This window comes from Haliotis rufescens, unplaced genomic scaffold (assembly GCF_023055435.1).
Source record: "Haliotis rufescens isolate VD_foot unplaced genomic scaffold, xgHalRufe1.0.p SCAF_17, whole genome shotgun sequence".
Classification (NCBI taxonomy): domain Eukaryota; kingdom Metazoa; phylum Mollusca; class Gastropoda; order Lepetellida; family Haliotidae; genus Haliotis; species Haliotis rufescens.
In genome coordinates, this window is record NW_025963857.1 from 12,900,540 (window position 1) to 12,926,281 (window position 25,742).

At 41.1% G+C, this 25,742-nt stretch overlaps 1 protein-coding gene across 4 annotated transcripts; it reads right to left on the minus strand.

Moving 5' to 3' along the window:
* Window positions 1-278: 278 nt before the first annotated feature.
* Window positions 279-19,616, minus strand: LOC124128161. 4 transcript variants are annotated; one of them, XM_048397565.1, is made up of 3 exons: window positions 13,974-14,051; window positions 1,317-1,733; window positions 279-907 (listed from the first exon to the last, which is right to left on the minus strand). In XM_048397565.1, the coding sequence occupies exons 2-3, from the start codon at window positions 1,722-1,724 to the stop codon at window positions 512-514; spliced, it is 804 nt and encodes a 267-aa protein (XP_048253522.1). In that variant the 5' UTR covers window positions 1,725-1,733; window positions 13,974-14,051; the 3' UTR covers window positions 279-511. The 4 variants fall into 4 exon arrangements, with proteins under 4 accessions (XP_048253522.1, XP_046347516.1, XP_048253523.1 ...); XM_046491560.2 differs by lacking the exon at window positions 13,974-14,051 and adding an exon at window positions 5,561-5,667; XM_048397566.1 differs by lacking the exons at window positions 279-907; window positions 1,317-1,733; window positions 13,974-14,051 and adding exons at window positions 9,861-10,711; window positions 11,184-11,588; window positions 19,268-19,616.
* Between the last annotated feature and the right edge of the window lie 6,126 nt (window positions 19,617-25,742).

Here is a 25,742-nt window from a genome sequence, read left to right on the forward strand (position 1 = left end):
TGGTTGGTTGCCGATTTTTGAAGGAGAGTATAGTAGCACCGTTGTACTTCTCAGACAGTCAAATTGCGTCATTTATTATTCAGGCAAACAAACTGCTTGAAAGAACAATGTTCTCACTGTGAAATTATCGAAACTTTGATTCAATCACCATCTTTCTCCCACTTGGGTAATACTTGTACCTAAACACGTGTAATGCCGATCTATGTACAAGTGTTGTCAGTACTACAATATCTGATCGAATCCAAATAACCAAATAAAAAAAAACAAATAAAAAAAAGAACAATGGCACGATAGCATATTTTTCAGTTTCTATCTTTTTATTCAAACTCAAAACATTATCGGAAACACTATGATAATGAAAGTGATAGGGTAAAGCGAGGGTAGAGGGAGGCGTATGTCAGTTATGGGTGTCTCATATTTCTTTTTTTTTTACATGTATATCCACTGGTGGACCCAAGCACGTTGATGTCGGGTATTGACTACATCTATAAAAGAACTGATTGTGTTATTCTTATTGGATATTGCACCACCATTTAGAAGTGTTTTTTTTGGGAAGTAGTCCATTGAATTTGGGTTTGGTCCCTTGCATGTCTTCAATACACTTCATATAACTTTTCTTTGGGCAATTGTGGACGTACATTGTTTCGTCCAGGTAATACACTGTCACCTTCTCCAGGTCCCTCTGGCTCAGACTTTTGATAAACTCGAACAAATCGGATCGACCGTGGCCGCTGAAATGACTCTTCAGTGTTTGTTTGACATTGCAGGAACCCGAGCCCACGTAGATCGTCTGCCAGTTATAGGCGATCTTGTACACTCCTCGGACAGAATATGGGATACGGTCCAGCTCGGTGAAGGGGATGTGGCCCTTCTGTAGGACCTTGCAGGGCTTCAGCTTCAGCAGCCCCTAGAACAGATGGACAGAATGTGACCCAAGGTTGCATCACCTATTGCGATAAAACAAACAGGAAATTATGTTTTCATACAGGACTTTTATACAGATCCAACCATACTTGAAACTTGATACACTGTGATACCCTGGCCTGATTGTCAAGTTTGACCCGATTACAAGTATTAATACGCGTGAGTTGCGTTTAAGGAGAGTCTGAGCTCCATATGTCAAGCTGGGCTCTGGGACTGGTAATTTATTGTCGGAGTGGGTGAAAGTGCGTGTTTTATTTTGTTTCTGTCTTTGTTTTGGAGAGGGGGGGGGGGGGGGGGGGGGGGTGTCATCTGGAAAGTGGGGGTCATGAAACATACAGTCCTATGACCATTCCCTAGGAGTTAATATCAACAATACAGTTTGAAGATCATACCTCAATCCCAAGAGAATACGTGTACGTGTCTGCGTTTTGTCCAGTCGTTGTACCCTTCAGCTTTTTCTTTGCAGGTCCGGCGCTGACATCATCCAAAGCTCGTTTCTTGGAGTCAAATAGACTTCCTAAGTCGGATGATGACCATGACGTTGTACCCAACAGTGGGAATGATGTTGTGCCTGATACAGCCTCAGAGGATGCAGTTGGCATCCCTGAATCACTAGAGGACTCAGAGACGTCAGCGTCATCGTCAACCACATCAACAGGACTGTTCCTCATGATGATGTGGTCAATGGGAGGACATCCACATTTGGCACAGTCCGTCGTTTCATTACTGTCAGGACTGATGTAGCTGTAGCAGTTCCGACATTTGCAGCCGAATTTGGTGTGGAGTCCTGATGTTTCCATCGCAATGAACTGAAAGATAAGGTATATTGACCTTTTGGATCAACATCTTCACACAAAAATTGCATCGTTTACAAGTATTCGATGTGAACAGTGTTATATGCCGCAATCGGGACCAGGCAAACGTGTTGGTCATAGCCGACCATGCTGTCGTGTCACAGTGACACGCAATTATCCCGGCAACACATTTAAATCACCACATCTTCAAAATAGTCGCCCTTGGTGTATATATCGCGTCCCTTGAAGCGCGAAGACTAATGTGGAGGTTCACAGCATTTAGATAGATTTGGACTTTGGATACATTTAGTCACAGAAATACAGTTATCTAACCCCTATCCCTATCCCCGTGGTTCGCGCAATCTCAAATTACCCGCCCTGGATTTCCTTCAGCTGATTTGATTGGCTACTATGCTACTATATAACAAAATGAAATTCAAATGGATTCCAGAAAAATGCTTAATTTTCAGCCTACAGCTGAGCAATCTGAATTGCCAAACCATTCCAGACTTGAGTTGGATGTTTGACTTTATAGATTCTCAAGAGAAACAGAATAGGATTGATCGTCCATTAAACTTAGGGGTTAACTGTTGCCAATTTCTTTTAATGCGTATTCATATACTGAACCAAATTAAAAACTTCACAATCCTAAAATTTTAACATTTTGACCAGTTATCATTGTGGGCCCTTATTGTGTATTTAAACAGTAATGGCCACGTATTGTCTTCAGACAACACCCGTTTTTGTGCATGCGAATCGATCAAAATCATGTGCGCAGCACTATAGTGGCAAAAGTGGTTTTCACGTGCAACTGGCCACGTGGCCTCAATACCGCACGTGTTTTCAGCGCTACTTGTTAGCAGTCATGAACAAAAAAAGAAAAACACAAGAAAATTTGTCATGCCACGCCTTTCAAATGTGCAACGTGAACGTGCCATCGGCATGTTGCAGACGGGAACGTCCGTAGCTGAAGTCGCAAGGATGATGGGTTGTAGTCAACGGACTGTTTATGATTTACAGACGCGTCTACAGCAAACAGGTACCATCGCTGATCGCCCTCGGCCAGGTTGACCACGTGTGACGTCACATGCAGAGGATCGTCAGATTGTCTTACGTCACCTCCGTAACCGATTTTTGACGGCTACATCAACCAGAATGAACTGTTTAGGGGTAGACTGAGTGCGCAAACTGTTCGAAACCGTCTGAGAACTGCTCACCTTCAAGCACGACGGCCATACTGCGGGCCGATTCTGACTCAATTACACAGACAATGTGTCAATTGTGGGCACAGCGACACTTACGATGGACTCAGAGGAATTGGAATCAAGTCGTCTTCAGTGATGAATCCCGATTTAATCTTTGATTTGCTGATGGTAGGGCGTGGGTGTGGAGACGCCGTCATGAACGTTACGCCCAGTGTTGTGTACAAGAAGTTGACAGATTTCGAGGCGGAAGTGTCATGGTGTGGGGTGCTTTCTGTGGCAATGCACGTTCCAGGCTTCCAGGTACTGGCACCAGAACTTCTGCCTTTTATGGCAGCACATGGACCTGGTTTGATCTTCCAACACGACAATGCCAGACCCCACAAAGCAATTTTGACAAGGAATTTCCTTCAGAATGCGGGAGTCAAAGTCATGGACTGGCCGTCTCCCGACCTCAATCCCATCGAACACGTCTGGGATGCTCTTGGCAGAAGTCTGCGCACTCTCCAGAACCAACCACAGAATTTGCAAGATATTGGCACCATTTTGCAGCAACAATGGCGTCGTCTTCCCAATCATGTGTTCACAAGCATCACAAGGTTCATGCGGAGGCGTTGTGTGGCAGTTGTCAACGCACATGGTGGCCATACCCGCTACTGAACTTGTGTGCCATCAGATTCTCGTGCTTGGGACTTATGATTTAAACTGTTGATGTGGGGTGGTGTGTGTGTGTGTTATAATGTACGTATGGTGTGTATTTGTGTGTGTGTGTGTGTGGTATAAAGTACGTATGGTATGTGTGTGTGCGTGCGTGTGTGTGTGCGTGTGTGCGTGTACTTGTGCGCGTAATTGTGCGTGTATGCGTGGTATGGGGTGGGGTGGGTGGGTGGGTACCTACGTGTTTGTGTATGATTGTGTGCGTGACTTTATAAGTAGTTTGGCGTGTGTGTGTGCGTGTGCGTGTGCGTGCGATTACGTTAAATGTGTTCCTGGCTACTAATGATCTACACTGCTTAGTAACAGTGTGTACACACACACACTCACACACGCCCGCACACACACACTCACACACGCCCGCACATACACACATACACCAGCTGTATGAGAGCCATTTACATCGTCTTTATTTCTCATTAGATGGGTTTGAAAGGGGAACCATCAAGGTGTGGTTGTCTAAGTGACCCCAATACACATTACAACAGCAACTGCACTGGCCTGTCTTGCCAACTGGTGTGTTGTACACACAGTATTGATCGATTTGTTTCCAGGAAATTGAAACGGTCTTCCCCAGCTGCGCCCAACTTTGGGAAAAGTGGGTTAAGAGATAAGAGTATAGCCTGTATTAAACTTTGTTCAGCTTGTCAGAGAAAACTAAAATAAATAGTGTAAGATGTGAAGAAGAAGAAGAAGAAAAACTTATTTCATTAGTGTTTCACGTACTGTCTACATATCATATATCATGTCTATTTATATAACATACTTAAGCATACACTGAACATACTAACTAAAATACTACTACTTATACATATTTAAACATTGTAATGTTGTAGATTGTCACATGAAACTAAAACAAATAGCGTAAAATATGTATGTTATATAACATACTTAGGAATAACAGTAAGTATGTTAACTAGAATAGGACTATATTTTTGTCCACCTTGAGCATTAGCGATGTACAAGATATTAACCTGTGCGTTAGCAATTGTAATGTGGTGAACGGTGCATCTGTGACGAACTCTTATATGCCCACCCATGTCAAGTCTAGTAATTAGTGTAACTGATCCAGCAGTTAAGTCCAGCAATTTTGACATGAACAGCTTTCACATGATTATGACTTCAACTCATTCACTAGCACATCGGCTGCACGGGTGGCCGCACACACTGTGCAGAGTTGCGTCTCTTGGATACGCCAGAAACCTATGATTGTGGATTCGAATCCCTGTTCGCCCCAATTATGTTTCTAGGTTTGTCAGCACCAAACCGGTGCTCGTGGGTTTCACCGAAGTGGTAAACGTCTAAGACCTGCACCACTTCAGGCTTTCCTCCCACATTAAGCTGACACGCCGTGATATAACTGGAATACTGTTAAAAGCAGCGTAAAACCCAACGCACTCACTCATTAGCACATCAGGGTCAGGGTGAACACTGTCACCAGAAACTGACTATAACTAATCCCGCTATCGTTCTAAGGTCCACTGCTTGTTGTTTTTCAACGTTGATCACTCTGAGTGGTCAACAAAGTTTGTTTGTTTGTTTGTTTGTTTGTTGTTTAACGCCGCACTCAGCAATATTCCAGCTATATGACAGCGGTCTGTAAATAATCGAGTCTGAACCAGACAATCCAGTGATTGACATCATGAGAATCGATCTACGCAATTGGGATATGATGACATGCATCAACCAAGTCAGCGAGCCTGACCACCCGATCCCGTTAGTCGCCTTATACGACAAGCACAGTCGCCTTTTACGGCAAGCGTGGTTTGCTGAAGACCTATTCTACTCCGGATCTTCACGGGTCGTGGTAACCATTGAAACAGATACAATCAAACCAGGCAAACCAGGTATTGCCGATTGTTAGCTGTACACCTGAATCTACTGTCGGATGCATTATCGATGTACACATATGCACAAACCACCTACCTTTTAACACCAGTCTTACTGCTTGGACCAAGGACGTGCATTGGTGTTCCCCTGATAAGAAATTGACGCTTATCTGTGGGCGGGGCTTTGTGACTTTTCCTGGAAACTTTGACAGCTCATTCGTGTCAACATATCACTAGGCAAACAATGCATATCGAGCACTACGGGTAGGCGTCACGTAGTTTAAAGATATTAATTTATTCACCTAACTGGCTTATGTCAACAACGCACTCTTACACCATTACATTTGTGTTGATATCAAAACTTTAAGGCCCAGAAAAATTAAAATAGTAGCAAGACCATTCATGTTACCAACACTAAAGCCATGTGCGTATAATCTTGACAGATATTTAACTCAATGTACAAACCCACCACTGTTTTCTATAAAATCATCTACAGACATGTTATGGTTGACATCTCTTGTTAAATCCTGTCACCATACAATGCTGTTGTCATACCAAAACCCTTTATATAGTAGTACATAGTGCTTCTAGTGTTACGATAAATAAGTAAAGGAAGTGAAGTGGAGACTCCCAATAAAAACCGCACTGACATACTGCAATATTTGAAATATATGTCTTTCAACTTTTTGACTATTGGGGGCGGGTCGGGTAGCCTTGTGGTGTTCGCTCGTCACGCCGAAGACGGGTTCGATTCCCGACATGGGTAGAATAGTGCTGGAATATTGCTAAAAGCAGCGTAAAACCGTTCTCACTCACTATGTCTATTGAGATAACTGTATCAAAAAGTTGTTTTTTTTTTAAATCAGCGTACGTGCTAGAATGCGTTACATCATCTGGTTACAGATTCTAAAGGCGGGTAGCAGCTTGAAGAAATAACTTGGTGCAAAACGAAGTTTTACAAAATATTTCTTGTAGCTGCATACCATTTCTTAACTTGTAGGGAGGGTGGGGTATCCTAGTGGTTAAAACGCATTCCCTCGTCATACCGTAGATCCGGGTTCGATTACCCAACATGGGCACAACTTTAAGGTCCAGAAAAAATAAAATAGTAGCAAGACCATTCATGTTACCAACACGTATAAGCTTGACACATATTTAACTCAATGTACAAACCTACCACTGTTTTCTATAAAATCATCTACAGACATGTTATGGTTGACATCTCTTGTTAAATCCTGTCACCATACAATGCTGTTGTCATACCAAAACCTGTTATGTAGTAGTACATAGTGCTTCTAGTGTTACGATAAATAAGTAAAGGAAGTGAAGTGGAGACACTGACATACTGCAATATTTGAAATATATGTCTTTCAACTCTATGACTACTTGGGGCGGGTCGGGTAGCCTTGTGGTGTTCGCTCGTCACGCCGAAGACCCGGGTTCTATTCCCGACATGGGTACAATGTGTGAAGCCCATTTCTGGTGTCCCCCGCCATGATATTCCTGGAATATTGCTAAAAGCAGCGTAAAACCACACTCACTCACTATGTCTATTGAGACCACTGTATCCAGTTCTTAAACGAGCATGAACAATTTTACAATATCAAGTACCGTAATTGAAGTCAAAGTATACACAATTTCCAGAAGTATAAAAAAGTTGGGTTTTTTAATCAGCGTACGTGCTAGAATGCGTTACATCATCTGGTTACAGATTCTAAAGGCGGGTAGCAGCTTCAAGAAATAACTTGGTGCAAAACGAAGTCTTACAAAATATTTCTTGTAACTGCATACCATTTCTTAACTTGTAGGGTGGATGGGGTATCCTAGTGGTTAAAACGCATTCCCTCGTCATGCCGTAGATCCGGGTTCGATTACCCTACATGGGCACAATGTGTGACGCCCATTTCTAGTGTCCCGGGTCGCAATATTGCTGGAATATTGCTGAAAGCGGTGTAAAACCTTACTCACTCACTCTTAAATTGTAATGATTATCTATACTCACTGCCAAAAGAAACGCGAACCATCGAAACTTATAGAGAAGTATGTACGTTAAGAAGAGAGTTTTCCAACGTGTACCAATTAATGACAAAACTAACCATCAGTCCAGTGTTACAACAGAGTGTCTTTATTCTTTGCACGATATACTGCACGTGATTTAAAACGACTTTACACGCTAATCCTGCACGAGACAAATGGTGCATCTCGAGTCATGGATCTATGACGTCACATGTGATGTGTTCATGAGCATTGGTTCACACAACATACCAGTTTATTCCTTTGTGCATTATCTAAAGCATTATGTATCTCGCTGTATACGTACGTGAGTTGACTTTACATGGAATCTCCAGATATAAAACCCGAGTGCAATTTTGACAAAGTATCATTATCTCTAAGAATAATAAAGACATACTTGAAGACACACGTCTCGATGCCTTGGTTAAGCATTGCAATCATTGCAAGTCTTTCTTACACTAACATGTGCAAATACTGGACAGTGGTCAGTGCAAATAGGATCAAGTACTCCAGACTTCACAACTTTATTTTTGTGTGTGCAGAAAATTATATCAATTAATGTGCTGGAATGCGACGTGGTTGCTGTTGGTTCTTTAATTATCTGCCTTAGACCACGTGTGTCCTCCAAATTTAAGACACCTGCCTTCTGATTTCAAAGACAAGCAACATTAAAATCACCTTTCATAATTGTGATCATATTAACATCGACAACATTTACCAATAGATTCCTCTATCATATTAGAATAATTTATGCTTTTATCTGCACGGTACATGGTACCTGTGAGCAAATTTTCATTTTCAGTTTTTACTTGTACCCAAACTGCCTCAAGATCCACTTGTACTAGATCATCAAGTCTTTTAGCAGATAGACAGTTTTTAACATATGTAACTACATCGCCTCCCCTTGCTGGTCTGTCACACCTAAATGGTATTTGGAAGCCAGGTAATGCAATACCACAGCCAGCCAGGTCTCACTCAAACATATCACATCATATTTTAATAATTCAGCTGCTATGCTATCTGTTTTGTCCTTGAGACTACAGACATCAATATGGATTACCTTCATGTCTGCATATGTCTTTGGTCCAGGTTTAACTCTATATCCCCACAAGTAATACAAGTATCAAGTAAAAAAACAGCTGCATGAATATAGAGATAACATTGCGCACTAAAATTGAAATAAACTGAAATTGCATAAGCATTTGTAGTAGATCATGCAACAAAAGATACCAACTGCAAGCCAGTATTGTACAACGTCAACCCACATTATCAATTCGGAATGAATAAATCCTACATGCCAACTTGCAAATAGAACTATATTACTTTTAGTACTTTTAGTACTTTTGATACACATTACTTAGAAGTTGACGGATGACAAAGTAGACACAATTTATGGATGACAATTTCTTTAATTACTCTAAAAGCGAAGTTTCGGTACAGATCCTTATACCGTTGTCAAGCAAGACTGAATGAAGAACATGGTACAGAATTTGTATAGTAGGTGGAGGATTAACAGTAACAACAATTGCATACATGAGTGGGATGCTTACTCATGTTACCCCACTTGTGACCATGACAAGCAAATAGCAGATATCAGCGGGCAATTTCAAACGTGCTGGTGTACACTAGTCAATTGCAAGTTTGGATTACGAAGGGAAATGACTTGAAGATGATAACAGATAAAGGATATCAGTGGGAAATTTCAAAAGTGCCAGAGTACACTCATTCGTGACCAACTCGTGTTATTCCGGGACAAGCCCAATAGCGACTCGTGCCCCCCTCATGGACATTTTTGCGACCGGGTTCCGTCTTAGCGCAAACGGGCATACCTAAAACATTTGTCAACTCGTTGCGTAATGGATATTTCCCCATATTTCCCCATATATTATATATATTTCAGATGGAATTTAAAGCACATCGGGACATGCAGAATTATCCAGAATGATTGAACACATGTAACTGTGTTTTGAGTATATCTTTAGATGGAAGATAAATATAAAATCAAAAAATATTTCTGAGGGATTCTTTGACGAAGAACTTGAAATCATACGCGCATTCTGATTGGTTTGTCGTATTTCGTACATAACATTCATCGATAGGGGGACGAGTCTTCTTGCGGGTTACGAAGGGAATTGCTTGATGGTGATAAGAAGGTGAGTAGAAATATAATGTACATTCAGATTTATTAAGGTGACTACGTTATATATAAATGTTCTCACTGTGAAATGATCGAAACTTTGATTCAATCACCATCTCGCTCCAACTTGGGTAATACTTAAATACGTAAACACGTGTAGTGCCGATCTGTGTACAAGGGTCGTGAGTACTACTATATCTGATCGAATCCAAATAAGCATCAACAAAAAAAGAAGAAGAACAAAACCACCCCAAGAAGAATAGTCTTTTTATTTGGAATGGTGCGACAGCATATATTTCAGTTTTAATTCAAACTCAAAACAAAATCGCAAACACTATGCTAATGAAAGTGATAGCTGTGAGGTCATTTGAGTATTAGGGACCAACCATTTGATATTTTGTGTGTGTGTGTGTGTGTGTCTGTGTGTGGTGGAGAAAGGGAGGGAAGAGGGGTATGGGGGTTATTATGGATATTTTTTCAGCTGCAGCTACTTTAACATTTTTTTTATAACTACGAACCTAAAAACTTTTTGAAATGGATCTTGCAACAATATGTTGTTAATGTCAAATATCAACATGATCGGTACCTTAGAACTAATTACGGTAGCAGGAGGAGCATGGTATGCCAATTTCTCGCTCGTGGACCCAAGCATTTTGATGTCGGGCATTGAGTATTTCTATAAAAGAACTGATTGTGTTATTCTTATTGGATATTGCACCACCATTTAGAAGTGTTTTTTTTGGGAAGTGGTCCATTGAATTTGGGTTTGGTCCCTTGCAAGTCTTCAATACACTTCATATAACTTTTCTTTGAGCAATTATGGTCGTACATTGTTTCGTCCAGGTAATACACTGTCACCTTCTCCAGGTCCTTCTGGCTCAGACTTTTGATAAACTCGAACAAATCGGATCGACCGTGGCCGCTGAAATGACTCTTCAGTGTTTGTTTGACTTTGCAGGAACTTGAGCCCACGTAGATCGTCTGCCAGTTATAGGCGATCTTGTACACTCCTCGGACATAATTTGGGATATGGTCCAGCTCGGTGAAGGGGATCTGGCCCTTCTGTAGGACCTTGCAGGGCTTCAGCTTCAGCAGCCCCTAGAACAGATGAACAGAATGTGACCAAAGGTTGCATCACCTGTTGCGATAAAACAAACAGGATTTTGATGTCATACAGGACTTTTAATCAGATTGAGATCCAACCATACTTGAAACGTGTTGTCGTGATACACCGTGATACCCTGGCCTGATTGTCAAGTTTGACCCGATTACAAGTATTAACACGTTTCACTTTCATTGAATTGGTTATTGCTGGCGTGAGTTGCGTTTAAGGAGAGTCTGAGCTCCATATGTCAAGCTGGGCTCTGGGACTGGTAGTTTATTATCGGGGTGGGTGAGATTGCCTGTTTAATTTTGTTTCTGTCTTTTTTTGTGGAGGAGAGGGGGTGGGGGGTGAGGGGTGGGGTGGGTGGGGTGCAGGGGTGTTACCTGGGTGGTGGGGGCATGAAACATACAGTCCTATGACCATTCACTAGGAGTTAATAATAACAATACAGTTTGAAGATCATACCTCAATCCCAAGAGAATCCGTGCCTGCTTTTTGTCCAGTCGTTGTACCCTTAGGCTTTTTGTTTGCAGGTCCGCCACTGACATCATCCAAGGCTCGTTTCTTGGTGTCAAATAGACTTCCAAAGTCGGATGATGACCATGCCGTTGTACCCAACAGTGGGAATGATGTTATGCCTGATACAGCCTCAGAGGATGCAGTTGGCATCCCTGAATCACACGTGGGCTCAGAGACGTCATCGTTATCCACCTCAATAGGGCTGATCCTCATGATGGTGTGGTCAATGGGAGAACATCCACACTTAGCACAGTCCGTCGTTTCATTGCTGTCCGGACTGGTGTAGCTGTAGCAGTTCTGACATTTGCAGCCGAATTTGGTGTGGAGTCCTGATGTTTCCATCGCAATGAACTGAAAGATAAGGTGTACTGACCTTTTGGATCAACATCTTCACACAAAAATTGCATCGTTTACAAGTATTCGATGTGAATAGTGTTATATGCCGCAATCGGGACCAGGCAAACGTGTTGGTCATAGCCGACCATGCTGTCGTGTCACAGTGACACGCAATTATCCCGGCAACACATTTAAATCACCACATCTTCAAAATAGTCGCCCTTTGTGTATATATCGCGTCCCTTGAAGCGCGAAGACTAATGTGGAGGTTCACAGCATTTAGATAGATTTGGACTTTGGATACATTTAGTCACAGAAATACAGTTATGGGGCTATAATGTACGTATGGTGTGTGTTTGTGTGCGTGTGTATGGTATAATGTACGTATGGTATGTGTGTGTGCGTGCGTGTACTTGTGCGTGTGTGTGTGTTTGTGTGTGCGTGTACTTGTGCGTGTGTGTGTGTGTGTGTGTGTGTGCGTGGTATGGTGTGGGGTGGGTGTGTGGGTACCTACCTGTTTGTGTATGATTGTGTGCGTGACTTTATAAGTAATTTGGCGTGTGTGTGTGCGTGCGAGCGTGCGTGTTCATTACCCAACCTTAATTTTAAACATTGTGTTAGTATTTGTCTTATTTTACCTTACCCAGATCATGACGTTATAATTTGCTTTTATGTCTAAGTGCCTGGTAGGCCATACCTGGTCGGATGTTATATTTTACTGTTCGTGTACGTGTTTTAGTATGAAGTGTATATAACATGTGACACTATAAACATTATTCTCTCTCTCTCTTTCTCTCTCTCTCTCTCTCCCTCTCTCTCTCTCTTTCTTTCTCTCTTTCTTTCTCTCTCTCTCTTTCTTTCTCTCTCTCTCTCTCTCTCACTCTCTCTCTCTAACAGATTACGTTAAATGTGTTCCTGGCTACTAATGTTCTACACTGCGTAGTAACAGTGTGTACACACACCCACTCACACACGCCCGCACATACACACTCACACACGCCCGCACATACACAGTTGTACACACAGTATTGATCGATTTGTTTCCAGGAAATTGAAACGGTCTTCACCAGCTGCGCCCAACTTTGGGAAAAGTGGGTTAAGAGATACGAATATAGTCTGTATTAAACTTTGTTCAGCGTGCCAGAGAAAACTAAAACAAAAAGTGTAAGATGTGAAGAAGAAGAAGAAGAAGAAACTTATTTCATTAGTGTTTCACGTACTGTCTACATATCATATATCATGTCTATTTATATAACATACTTAAGCATACACTGAACATACTAACTAAAATACTACTACTAATACATATTTAAACATTGTAATGTTGTAGATTGTCACATAAAACTAAAACAAATAGCGTAAAATATGTATGTTATATAACATACTTAGGAATAACAGTAAGTATGTTAACTAGAATAGGACTTTACTTTTGCCCACCTTGAGCATTAGCGATGTACAAGATATTAACCTGTGCGTTAGCAATTGTAATGTGGTGAACGGTGCATCTGTGACGAACTCTTATATGCCCACCCATGTCAAGTCTAGTAATAAGTGTAACTGATCCAGCAGTTAAGTCCAGCAATTTTGACATGAACAGCTTTCACATGATTATGACTTCAACTCATTCACTAGCACATCGGCTCCACTGGTGGCCGCACACACTGTGCAGAGTTGCGTCTCTTGGGCACGCCAGAAACCTATGATTGTTGGTTCGAATCCCTGTTCGCCCCGATTATGTTTCTAGATTTGTCAGCACCATACCGGTGCTCGTGGGTTTCACCGAAGTTGTAAACGTCTAAGACCTGCATCACTTCGGGCTTTCCTCCCACATTAAGCTGACACGCTGTGATATAACTGGAATACTGTTAAAAGCGGCGTAAAACCCAACGCACTCACTCATTAGCACATCAGGTTCAGGGTGAACACTGTCACCAGAAACTGAATATAACTAATCCCGCTATCGTTCTAAGGTCCACTGCTTGTTGTTTTATCAACGTTGATCACTCTGAGTGGTCAACAATGTTTGTTTGTTGTTAAACCCCGCACTCAGCAATATTCCAGCTATATGACAGCGGTCTGTAAATAATCTGAACCAGACAATCCAGTGACTGACATCATGAGAATCGATCTACGCAATTGGGATATGATGACATGCATCAACCAAGTCAGCGAGCCTGACCACCCGATCCCGTTAGTCGCCTTTTACGACAAGCACAGTCGCCTTTTACGGCAAGCGTGGTTTGCTGAAGACCTATTCTATTCCGGATCTTCACGGGTCGTGGTAACCATTGAAACAGATACAATCAAACCAGGCAAACCAGGTATTGCCGATTGTTAGCTGTACACCTGAATCTACTGTCGGATGCATTATCGATGCACACATATGCACAAACCACCTACCTTTTAACACCTGTCTTACTGCACAAGGACCAAGGACGTGCATTGGTGTTCCCCTGATAAGAAATTGACGCTTATCTGTGGGCGGGGCTTTGTGACTTTTCCTGGAAACTTTGACAGCTCATTCGTGTCAACATATCACTAGGCAAACAATGCATATCGAGCACTACGGGTAGGCGTCACGTAGTTTAAAGATATAAATGTTTTCGCCTAACTGGCTTGTGTAAACAACGCTCTGTCTCTTACACCATTACATTTGTGTTGACATCAAAACTTTAAGGCCCAGAAAAATTAAAATAGTAGCAAGACCATTCATGTTACCAACACTAAAGCCATGTGCGTATAAGCTTGACACATATTTAACTCAATGTACAAACCTACCACTGTTTTCTATAAAATCATCTACAGACATGTTATGGTTGACATCTCTTGTTAAATCCTGTCACCATACAATGCTGTTGTCATACCAAAACCCTTTATATAGTAGTACATAGTGCTTCTAGTGTTACGATAAATAAGTAAAGGAAGTGAAGTGGAGACTCCCAATAAAAACCGCACTGACATACTGCAATATTTGAAATATATGTCTTTCAACTTTTTGAAGATTGGGGGCGGGTCGGGTAGCCTTGTGGTGTTCGCTCGTCACGCCGAAGACGGGTTCTATTCCCGACATGGGTAGAATAGTGCTGGAATATTGCTAAAAGCAGCGTAAAACCGTTCTCACTCACTATGTCTATTGAGATAACTGTATCAAAAAGTTGGGTTTTTTTAAAATCAGCGTACGTACTAGAATGCGTTACATCATCTGGTTACAGATTCTAAAGGCGGGTGGCAGCTTGAAGAAATAACTTGGTGCAAAACGAAGTTTTACAAAATATTTCTTGTAGCTGCATACCATTTCTTAACTTGTAGGGAGGGTGGGGTATCCTATTGGTTAAAACGCATTCCCTCGTCATACCGTAGATCCCGGTTCGATTACCCTACATGGGCACAATGTGTGACGCCCATTTCTAGTGTTCCCCGCCGCAATATTGGTGGAATATTGCTAAAAGCGGTGTAAAACCTTACTCACTCACTCTTAAATTGTAATGATTATCTATACTCACCGCCAAAAGAAACGCGAACCATCGAAACTTATAGAGAAGTATGTACGTAACGAAGAGAGTTTTCCAATGTGTACCAATTAATGACAAAACTAACCATCAGTCAAGTGTTACCACAGAGTGTCTTTATTCTTTGCACGATATACTGCACGTGATTTAAAACAACTTTACACGCTAATCCTGCACGGTGCATCTCGAGTCATGGATCTATGACGTCACATGTGATGTGTTCATGAGCATTGGTTCACACAACATACCAGTTTATTCCTTTGTGCATTGTCTAAAGCATTATCTATCTCACTGTATACATACGTGAGTTGACTTATGTGGAATCTCCAGATATAAAACCCGAGTGCAATTTTGACAAAGTATCATTATCTCTGAGAATAATAAAGACATACTTGAAGACACACGTCTCGATGCCTTGGTAAAACATTGCAATCGTTGCAAGTCTTTCTTACACTAACATGTGCAAATACTGGACAGTGGTCAGTGCAAATAGGATCAAGTACTCCAGACTTCACAACTTTATTTTTGTGTGTGCAGAAAATTATATCAATTAATGTGCTGGAATGCGACGTGGTTGCTGTTGGTTCTTTAATTATCTGCCTTAGACCACGTGTGTCCTCCAAATTTAAGACACCTGCCTTCTGATTTCAAAGACAAGCAACATTAAAATCACCTTTCATAATTGTGATCATATTAAGATCGACAACATTTACCAATAGATTCCTCTATCATATTAGAATAATTTATGCTTTTATCTGCACGGTACATGGTACCTGTGAGCAAATTTTCATTTTCAATTTTAACTTGTACCCAAACTACCTCAAGATCCACTTGTACTAGATCATCAAGTCTTTTAGCAGATAGACAGTTTCTAACATATGTAACTACATCGCCTCCCCTTGCTGGTCTGTCACACCTAAATGGTATTTGGAAGCCAGGTAATGCAATACCACAGCCAGCCAGGTCTCACTCAAACATATCACATCATATTTTAATAATTCAGCTGCTATGCTATCTGTTTTGTCCTTGAGACTACAGACATTAATATGGATTACCTTCATGTCTGCATATGTCTTTGGTCCAGGTTTAACTCTATATCCCCACAAGTAATACAAGTATCAAGTAAAAAAACAGCTGCATGAATATAGAGATAACATTGCACACTAAAATTTAAATTAACTGAAATTGCATAAGCATTTGTAGTAGATCATGCAACAAAAGATACCAACTGCAAGCCAGTATTGTACAACGTCAACCCACATTATCAATTCGGAATGAATAAATCCTACATGCCAACTTGCAAATAGAACTATATTACTTTTAGTATGGTGAGGAAAGGTTTGATACACATTACTTAGAAGTTGACGGATGACAAAGTAGACACAATTTATGGATGACAATTTCTTTAATTACTCTAAAAGCGACGTTTCGGTACAGATCCTTATACCGTTGTCAAGCAAGACTGAATGAAGAACATGGTACAGAATTTGTAGAGTAGGTGGAGGATTAACAGTAACAACAATTGCATACATGAGTGGGATGCTTACTCATGTTACCCCACTTGTGACCATGACAAGCAAATAGCGGATATCAGCGGGTAATTTCATACGTGCTGGTGTACACTAGTCAATTGCAAGTTTGGATTACGAAGGGAAATGACTTGAAGATGATAACAGATAACGGATATCAGTGGGAAATTTCAAAAGTGCCAGTGTACACTCATTCGTGACCAACTCGTGTTATTCCGGGACAAGCCGAATAGCGACTCGTGCCCCCCTCATGGACATTTTTGCGACCGGGTTCCGTCTTAGCGCAAACGGGCATACCTAAAACATTTGTCAACTCGTTGCGTAATGGATATTTCCCCATATTTCCCCATATATTATATATATTTCAGATGCAATTTAAAGCACATCGGGACATGCAGAATTATCCAGAATGATTGAACACATGTAACTGTGTTTTGAGTATATCTTTAGATGGAAGATAAATATAAAATCAAAAATTATTTCTGAGGGATTCTTTGACGAAGAACTTGAAATCATACGCGCATTCTGATTGGTTTGTCGTATTTTCGTACATAACATTCATCGATAGGGGGACGAGTCTTCTTGCGGGTTACGAAGGGAATTGCTTGATGGTGATAAGAAGGTGAGTAGAAATATAGTGTACATTCAGATTTATTAAGGTGACTACATTATATATAAATGTGTAGTGATGTTATCTCGATAGAAACGTATAATGTTATGGCATTATGAGTGAACCATATAAGGATTCACTATCACGTCATTACCTAAAGCAGCCCAAGGATCGTATGGGCTATGCTGTAAAGTAATACTGAGATATAAAATCATGTTTGGTAGCAGGCGCAACGTACACACTTTAACAGCAATGCATATTAATCAACAATGTTTTCCTGGAGATTTGCTCAAGGATTCGGAGTAATGTGGCAATTTTGAAGTAGAATATATGAGTAAACATTGACCGTTAACAGTTAGTTAGCAAGATAAAAAGATGGCTTGTTGTTGTTCCTCATCAACTTGGCTGCTGGCCCTTTCATGCTGTGAAGCTTTGTTAATTACATAGGTGTGTGTGGACAACATGTAACTATATACAACGTGTGTGTGTGTGCGCGTGCGCGTGCGCGTGCGCGTGCGTGCGCATGCGTGCGCGTGCTTGCGCGTACACTCGTTTAGCATGTAGAACTACCGTTTAACACAAACTCACATTGCAGTGTAATCTATCATATCTGTTACAGACTTGACTTTCACAATTCAGACATAACGCATGCACTGATACTGCCCGCGATTTATAACTACATACGTTATCAGTGTGAACTTGGTGAAAGTTTACTGTGACACTGCACTCGTATAATATAGCATAATCTTTTTAGAGGGAGTGGGCACTCGGCGATTTCCGATGGATCTTATGCACGACTTCTGCGCATGCTCGGTAACATCAAATGGCTCCTACCTTACTTGACAAATTTAACTTGTTTGATACGCATTACTTAGAACTTGACCGGTGACAAGGTACACACAGTTTTGTGGATAACATCTTCTTTTAAACTGTAAAAAGCGACGTCAACATGGTTACGCCGGGTGATTGTTAAAATCAGAAGTCATAGCTACAGCCAGACAACATGGCACTCCATACTCATTTCTAATATTCTCTGATTATTGGTAGCAAAGTTTAGTAGAACACCTGAAAATATATCCGGAGCAAACCACGAAGCTTCCTCTTATTAATTTCTAACAAGAAAAATGTGGGGAATTGTCTTGACCCTGTTTTTAGCTACGTAGATTTGTGGCTTGGTAAGTCTATAGCGTTATAAACCGAAATAAATTACGTGTACATGTATTTTTTTAATTATGTTTCTTTATATTGATATCAGTCTTGAAACGTTTTCTGTTTTAGATGATGTGGCTAGAACCGGCAGAGACACCATGAGCAGGAAGTAAACAGCAACAAAGGGACGTAACGCTATGGGATTAAATTTCTGCTGTTTTTGCTTGTTTCCGGCGGTATTCCGATTCTGTCTTCCTGTATTTCCGAGTGACTACGGGAACCAGCGAACAGAGATATTCCCATTTCCAGCAACGAATCGACCATGAGTGCACCGGAGCGGGACCATCTTCCAGCGGTTCCACTATACAGCAGACCTCGTCACTATATGGCTGAGATACTGCCGATGTGACGTTAAATTTGAACTCACTCACTCACTATACAGTAGACTACGGTTAAAACAAACACGCTTATAACGAACTGACGGATATAACGAACTTACATTTTGGTCCCGACTATTTGCTGTAGTTATGCTGTTTATATGCTTATAACGAACTACGGTTATAACGAACTAAAATAAGTAGTCCCTTTGATTTCGTTTTAACAGTAGTTTACTGTATATTGTAGATAAATGACTAATAAGTGTCCACTCTCTCTTTGTATAGTCTCCATGACGGCATATATCAACATAGGTAAAGTAGTTCACAAATATTTAGCATAACGCTTTCATAGTCCCGGAAGGTCCCGACAACTGATATATGCAGCTATCTTAGTAGGTGCATTGAGATAACGTTGATTTATCAGTCAGCACACATGTAGCAACAATATGAATATAAAAACGTATCGCTGCCGACCCAGCAACATAAAAATTACAATCAGTAATAAATCAGATCCTCTTACCTGCCGCCGATCAAGTAATGTGTCTAACGCAGGTGATATCCAGCCAAACGACTTTCAGAAACGAAGATACCGGTGTTAAGTCAGTTTTGTTACACCTTGCAGAGGGTCCATATCAGCAAAACATCTAGTTGGGTAATCAGCCGGGCGCATGGTGTTATCTCGTATGGTGACCGAAGAACGAAAATTTGAGATCCTGTGCCAAGGATTGATAGCTAGCCAAACGTGGCTACCCTTACTTAGGCTGGGCAAACATATAGTGATATACCTTAAGCTTGGCTCTCCCTAGACTAACACAAACTGCCGGGCAAAAGAAAGGATACACTGCAAACGTGGACTTGACCAAAACATTACAAACATCATCAAAACGTTACAAGGCTGAAACAGTCGCCGAAATACTGCAAACTTAAGGTCCAAAAGACACATATAATATCCGTATGAAATACATCACCATCGAATAACCATTTCTTGTTGGTTTCATTTTTATCACCATCAAACATGGGCGCATGTTTTCATTTCCCTGCCGGCTAATGTATAAATAACGTTATGTGTAAGGTTTATATATATAATAATTCTCTAAAGGAACCCCAAGTCTCTTCATTCAAAAATTTGACGTTGTTGTTCGGGTTCCAAACAAACATATCTTTCTGCAATCTGTTTTGACTGATATGTGATATTGCCTCAATACATTTGTCACCGAGTGACCTTCTTTGTTAAACTATGTTTGGTGTAATTGTATAGTCTACTATAGTGACGTCATATCTGTCACGTGGCTGTGCTTCTATGTCAGTCAGCCAATCAGCCAATTGCTACCCAAATCTTACTGTACAACAGCTAAAGTCAATATGGCCCCTCCTAGTTATTCTGCGCTTAATCCCCATCGCAGATAATTGATAGTGCTTTGTTACAGGTTATTTTTATGTTTATATGATGGTATTCCGCACACCATGTACACAAAAAAACATTTGAGACGGCTCGATCCCCGCTCGCGCCATACCTAAAGACCTTAAAAGATGGTACCTGGCTCTATTCTATAACAAAATGTTTCTTTTTATAGAGAGGTTGCATTGTTTTCACAACAAGAAGATGTCAGTACAACTGTAACACTTTATGAGTACAACTGGACTCAAACATAAATATAGTTATCATTCTTATTTGAAGTTGTTCTCAGGGTTTATACGCCAATATATAAACTCTAAAGATGAAAAGCAAAAACTGACGCAACTGTAGGTCATTATGCAAAGCTATAGAGAAATTATATCAACCATACCATGATTTAAGTCGGAAAACAATCACTCGACTCTGTTCATTCCGGAAGTAGAATCAACTCGACCCTTTGGGGCTCGTTGATTCTATTACCGGTTTCTACAGATTCTCATGATTTGTCCATCACGGAATCATTCGAGAAAGGACACGAGTCCCCTTTCGGCTTGTCCTGGGGTGATGTGTGTCACAAATGTATTGTCGGAGCAAGGCCATGAAATATAAAGCCACCAGAACACAAAGTCTGGAGGAGAAATACATAACTTATCGAACTTATACACCCAGACATAGGTATACATGCATGTGTATTCTCTGGAGCATCGACAGACACGTGTGTAGTCTGGAGCACCAACAGACACGTGTGTAGTCTCTGGAGCATCAACAGACATATGTGAATTTACTGGAGCATCAACAGACGCGTGTGTAGTCTCTGGAGCTTCAACAGACATATGTGTAGTCTCTGGAGCATCAACAGACACATGTGTTGTCTCTGGAGCATCAACAGACACATGTGTAGTCTCTGGAGCATCAACAGACATATGTGTAGTCTCTGGAGCATCAACAGACACATGTGCAGTCTCTGGAGCATCAACAGACACATGTGTAGTCTCTGGAGCTTCAACAGACATATGTGTAGTCTCTGGGGCACCAACAGACACATGTGTAGTCTCTGGAGCATCAACAGACACATGTGTAGTCTCTGGAGCATCAACAGACATATGTGTAGTCTCTGGAGCATCAACAGACACATGTGCAGTCTCTGGAGCATCAACAGACACATGTGTAGTCTCTGGAGCTTCAACAGACATATGTGTAGTCTCTGGGGCACCAACAGACACATGTGTAGTCTCTTGAGCATCAACAGACACATGTGTAGTCTCTGGAGCATCAACAGACACATGTGCAGTTTCTGGAGCATCAACAGACACATGTGTAGTCTCTGGAGCTTCAACAGACACATGTGCAGTCTCTGGAGCATCAACAAACATATGTGTAGTCTCTGGAGCATCAACAGACATATGTGTATTCTCTGGAGCATCAACAGACACATGTGTAGTCTCTTGAGCATCAACAGACATATGTGTAGTCTCTGGAGCTTCAACAGACATATGTGTAGTCACTGGAACATCAACAGACATATGTGCAGTCTCTGGAGCATCAACAGACACATGTGTAGTCTCTGGAGCTTCAACAGACATATGTGTAGTCACTGGAGCATCAAAAGACATATGTGCAGTCTCTGGAGCATCAACAGACACATGTGTAGTCTCTGGAGCTTCAAGAGACATATGTGTAGTCTCTGGGGCATCAACAGACATATGTGTATTCTCTGGAGCATCAACAGACACATGTGTAGTCACTGGAGCATCAACAGACACATGTGTAGTCTCTGGAGCATCAACAGTCATATGTGTAGTCACTGGAGCATCAACAGATATATGTGTAGTCTCTGGAGCATCAACAGACACATGTGTAGTCACTGGAGCATCAACAGACACATGTGTAGTCTCTGGAGCATCAACAGATATATGTGTAGTCTCTTGAGCATCAACAGACATATGTGTAGTCACTGGAGCATCAACAGACATATGTGTAGTCTCTTGAGCATCAACAGACACATGTGTAGTCTCTGGAGCTTCAACAGACATATGTGTAGTCTCTGGAGCATCAACAGACATATGTGTAGTCATTGTAGCATCAACAGACACATGTGTAGTCTCTGGAGCATCAACAGTCATATGTGTAGTCTCTTGAGCATCAACAGACATATGTGTAGTCTCTGGAGCATCAACAGACATATGTGTAGTCACTGGAGCATCAACAGACACATGTGTAGTCTCTGGAGCATCAACAGTCACATGTGTAGTCTCTGGAGCATCAACAGACATATGTGTAGTCACTGGAGCATCAACAGACACATGTGTAGTCTCTGGAGAGCATCAATAGACACTTGTGTAGTCTCTGGAGTATCAAGACCAAATATGTGTAATGTCTGGAGCATCAACAGACATATGTGTAGTCTCTGGAACATCAACAGATATATGTGTAGTCACTGGAGCATCAACAGATATATGTGATGTCTCTGGAGCATCAACAGACACATGTGTAGTCTCTGGAGCATCAACAGACATATGTGTAGTCTCTGGAGCATCAACAGACACATGTGTAGTAACTGGAGCATCAACAGACATATGTGTAGTCTCTGGAGCATCAACAGACACATGTGTAGGCACTGGAGCATCAACAGACACATGTGTAGTCACTGGAGCATCAACAGACACATGTGTAGTCACTGGAGCATCAAGAGACATATGTGTAGTCTCTGGAGCATCAACAGACACATGTGTAGGCACTGGAGCATCAACAGACAGATGTGTAGTCACTGGAGCATCAACATACATATGTGTAGTCTCTGGAGCATCAACAGACATATGTGTAGTCACTGGAGCATCAACAGATACATGTGTATTCTCTGGAGAGCATCAATAGACACTTGTGTAGTCTCTGGAGTATCAAGACCAAATATGTGTAATGTCTGGAGCATCAACAGACATATGTGTAGTCTCTGGAACATCAACAGATATATGTGTAGTCACTGGAGCATCAACAGACATATGTGATGTCTCTGGAGCATCAACAGACACATGTGTAGTCTCTGGAGCATCAACAGACATATGTGTAGTCTCTGGAGCATCAACAGACACATGTGTAGTCACTGGAGCATCAACAGACATATGTGTAGTCTCTGGAGCATCAACAGACACATGTGTAGGCACTGGAGCATCAACAGACACATGTGTAGTCACTGGAGGATCAACAGACACATGTGTAGTCTCTTGAGCATCAACAGACATATGTGTAGTCTCTGGAGCATCAACAGACACATGTGTAGGCACTGGAGCATCAACAGACACATGTGTAGTCTCTTGAGCATCAACAGACATATGTGTAGTCACTGGAGTATCAACAGACACATGTGTATTCTCTGGAGCATCAACAGACACATGTGTAGGCACTGGAGCATCAACAGACACATGTGTAGGCACTGGAGCATCAACAGACACATGTGTAGTCTCTGGAGCATCAACAGACATATGTGTAGTCACTGGAGTATCAACAGACATATGTGTAGTCTCTTGAGCATCAACAGACATATGTAGTCACTGGAGCATCAACAGACACACGTGTAGTCTCTGGAGCATCAACAGACACATGTGTAGTCTCTTGAGCATCAACAGACATGTGTAGTCACTGGAGCATCAACAGACACACGTGTAGACTCTGGAGCATCAACAGACACATGTGTAGTCTCTGGGGCATCAACAGACATATATGTAGTCACTCGAGCATCAACAGACACATGTGTAGTCTCTGGAGCACCAATAGACACACGTGAAGTCTCTGGAGCATCAACAGACACATGTGTAGTCTCTGGAGCATGGATTTCAAAGACTTATAAAATAGTTGATAATTTTTTATTCTTTAAATTACTGAAAACATAACGTGATAAAAGGTAAAACTCAGTATACATGTATACCACCAGCTACAAATAATACCAGCATTTTCATACATTTCATAGCATATGATACATACATGTAGTTTGCTGACAGAACAAACTTTCATAGAATATTATTTTACATACCTATGTAAAATACATGTGCATATGAACGGGGTCTTAGATTGTGAAACAAATTTACAGTTTTGTGTATATAATGGACGATGTAATATTTAGCGATTCAGTATGCTGTTATTTCGAAACAATTATTTGTCCATATGATTTTCTTGTAAGATTCCAACAAACATTATTCTTCATGGTACTTAACTATTTTCAATAATATTATGTTTTGTATGTTAAGAAAAAATACGATTCGCTTAAAACAAATATTCACCACTGCAGAGATACACCAACACTATCAGATGTTACTTTTAAACACATACCTATAAACATACATAGTACTATATTCTTTACTAGGATTATACTAGACTGTACATGGAATCATTTGAAGTGGTATTTACAGCCGTGAACATATTTTCAGAAACAAAAGAAAACCACGGAAGGTGCCGAGAAGATAGGGAAACATGCCTCATAGTTGAACCGAGGGTTACTTGGAAACCAACGTCCCTGCTATAAGGAGATCTTCAAATTTGTGACAGATTTCATAGCATATGGAAATGGGTTTCTGTGCTTGTAATTAACCAATCGCCTTTTACAAGATATCATTACTTATAGTCAACACTAGTATACAGTACACAGCAAATAAATGCTGAAGAAACAATATAACAAACAACTTTGATTAAATACGGAATCCATATTGGGGCATTAACACTGAAAAAAGAAACAACATAAACGTGTTTCGATAGATCACTAGCCTCCATCAGGGGTATCGATAATCGACGTTTTTTCGCCTGCAACGAATGCCTGTTCTCAGGACTCTCTGGTTCCACATTGGTCCATCAGAATCTCCATGATGTCGTTTGCCGTCTTCAAACACCTTTGGCGTCGACTTTATACCCCCTTGTGAAGGCATGTCTGATGTACCAACCACTCCTGACTTGGAAGTTTCCCCAGACGATCTAACATTTACCACTATACGGATTTACACAGTGTGCACCCCGAAATTGTCGTTCCATAAACGCAAAAGAAATGTTGAAGTCAGTTCTAAACATGGAGCAAAATTAAGTTAACTATTTGCTCCTCTCTTACGAAACCATACACATCAATTGATGATCACTGTACACTTAAGAATTCATTTTATGCAAGAAAACAAGACCTTGAAAATATAACTTGATATCAATTGACAATTATCACAACTGGCTGTATAAAAAGGCCGCATCTTTTGAATGCTGTCGGTTCAGTCCCAGTTATAATCATCGCGAGTCTTCGCAACAGCATAACCTGCCCGATGAGGGCTCACCAGTGACCTTGAATATATGAGATATTTCATTGATATATAATTGCGATTCGTTAAGGTATTAAGTGTCCTTGATACAAGATGAAATAATAGAAGTCAATTCAGGACACATATATAACAAAACAATACAACAGGCGTCAACGTCTCATGTCACCCATTTTGAAGGGCGACCACCCCGAACACTGACACTTCCGCAAAACACAATCAGGGATATAACAAGTTTGTCAGAAAGGATGAGAGTAAGTGAGTTGAGTTTAACGCCGCTTTTAACAGTATTCCAGTTATATTGCGGCGTGTCAGCT

Coding starts and splice junctions, on each gene's coding strand:
- LOC124128161 (XM_048397565.1), bottom strand. CDS start 1,724: ATGGAAACATCAGGACTCCACACCAAATTCGGCTGCAAATGTCGGAAC. Junction 908..1,316: donor CGTATTCTCTTGGGATTGAG/GTATGATCTTCA, acceptor CATCTGTTCTAG/GGGCTGCTGAAGCTGAAGCC.